The sequence below is a fragment of the Elephantulus edwardii genome, unplaced genomic scaffold (genome assembly GCF_000299155.1).
Source record: "Elephantulus edwardii isolate Elephantulus edwardi_28Jun2011 unplaced genomic scaffold, EleEdw1.0 scaffold00020, whole genome shotgun sequence".
NCBI classification, from domain to species: Eukaryota; Metazoa; Chordata; class Mammalia; order Macroscelidea; family Macroscelididae; genus Elephantulus; species Elephantulus edwardii.
This window is the reverse complement of record NW_006399770.1, coordinates 13455574-13457313: the sequence shown is the minus strand read 5'-3', so window position 1 is coordinate 13457313 and position 1740 is coordinate 13455574. Positions and strand designations below refer to the sequence as shown.

General features: G+C 30.9%; 1 protein-coding gene across 1 annotated transcript in view; it reads right to left on the bottom strand.

Annotated features, from left to right (window-relative positions):
* LOC102868046 (glycogen debranching enzyme-like) overlaps nucleotides 1-1740 on the bottom strand; it is a 98766-nt gene that overhangs the window by 76791 nt on the left and 20235 nt on the right. Inside the window, exons 2-3 of the mRNA XM_006882438.1 lie at nucleotides 1291-1501; nucleotides 540-706 (exon numbers count right to left, since the gene is read on the bottom strand). Coding sequence (XP_006882500.1) covers nucleotides 540-706; nucleotides 1291-1501 — 378 coding nt within the window. The remainder of the gene's footprint in view (nucleotides 1-539; nucleotides 707-1290; nucleotides 1502-1740) is intronic.

Sequence of the window (1740 nt, the reverse complement as noted above, 5' to 3'; positions counted from 1 at the left end):
GGGGGGGACAGGGGGGATTGTAAAACAATGGGGGAACTTTTCTTTTACTTTTCAAAGAGAAGAGTGTGCTGGGGGAAAGGGGTGGGCATGGAGAAAAGTGCAACAATGAATGAATGGAAATAAAAAAAAAAAAGAGTTCTTTCTCACATCCTCTCCTACATCTATTACTTGCTTCCCTGTTAAACTTTGCCACTCTTAGTGGAGTGAGATGGAACCTCATTGTGTTTTGGTAGCATATACTTTTAAAATGAAAGACAATGTTGAATTATAATTACATATATATAATGAATTTTCAACAAATTTCTGTTGTTTAACATTTTAGAAAAGACAATGATATCTTTTTACCACAGAGTTGCTTAATGGATTAAATAATTGGACTACATAATCTGCCATTTTTGAAGATTAAGAAAGAATCAAGGATCAACAATTTTATATAGTTCCATATGAAATAAAAATAAAAGGAGAATCAAAGCCTTTCAGAGCTATATCACAAGCATAATTTTATTTTTAAATGAAAATATAGACAAAGCAGATATTACCTGATTCTTTTGCAACCCTAAGTCTGCTTTCCCATTCATCAAAGGGTCCCAAACACTTAGCTAAATATGTCTGCAGAGTAACACAGTCCAATGGTAACATGTGATTATCACTGCCAACACGTAAAATAGGATCAACCACTATGTAACCTCCACCACTTTTCTCAGTTCTATGGGAAAAAATAAAACAGAAGCTTCTCAATTAATGACAAGGCGGGGGAAATTCTTATCCACTCAATAATTCAACATTCTAACAGGAAGGTTACCTATCTTATCAAAACTATATGTAGTATATTATAGTAAATAATTTTTTTAAAGGTTGTAACAAAACTTATGGAAAAAGGTACTTTTTTCCCTTTTGCAATCCAAATGCTAACACAATCTATGTAATATAGAATACTATTCATTTAACAATAAAAAAACTGCCTTAAAATCTATCTATAGTAACAACAGCATTCAAATAAACAACATCCTATTACCAGGTTACAGTAAAAGATAATTTAAATTGTTACTTTAAAAATATTTACATTAATACTTCAAATTTGTAACATACCATATAATTATCTCCTATAGCATTTAACATTTTATAAAACAATTATTGAAATGGAAGAACAAGAGTTTATTTGTATGTCAAGAAAGTCCTGTAAATATTGTACAGTTAGTTATAATTCACATAGTAACTCTTTAAACATTAGATAATAAATTCAAGTTTCAAAATTATTTTTTTTTTTTAATATAAAAACACCAGACTTACCCTTGAAGGAAGTAATATTCAAATGATCCAGACTGTTGAAGATTAAGTTTACAGTATTTATCAGAATCATCTTCTCTTTCTGTTGGATTTTCCCACTCAAGGGAACGGAATTTTTCTCGAATGAATGGTTCTCCAGGATATGGGTAATTTGTAAACACAGTTACTGCTTTCCCTTGTAAAGTTGGGCCTAATCGGAACTGTAGTTCAAATCCTAAACAAGAAGGAGATTTTAACACATTCATTGAAGGGCGTAGGCTACCAAGTAAAAAGATTTTATTAACTTTTATAAAGTGTGTTTAGAAATAACCTTTACATCTTGTGGTTCCTAACCTCTACACTATAATAGACAAAGTGCTAGTCTATAGGCCTTTTATTGTAAGAACCACCTTCCCTCTGTAACTTGATTTGTGCCACTATTAGAACCTCTACTCGGAATATTATTGCTTTTTA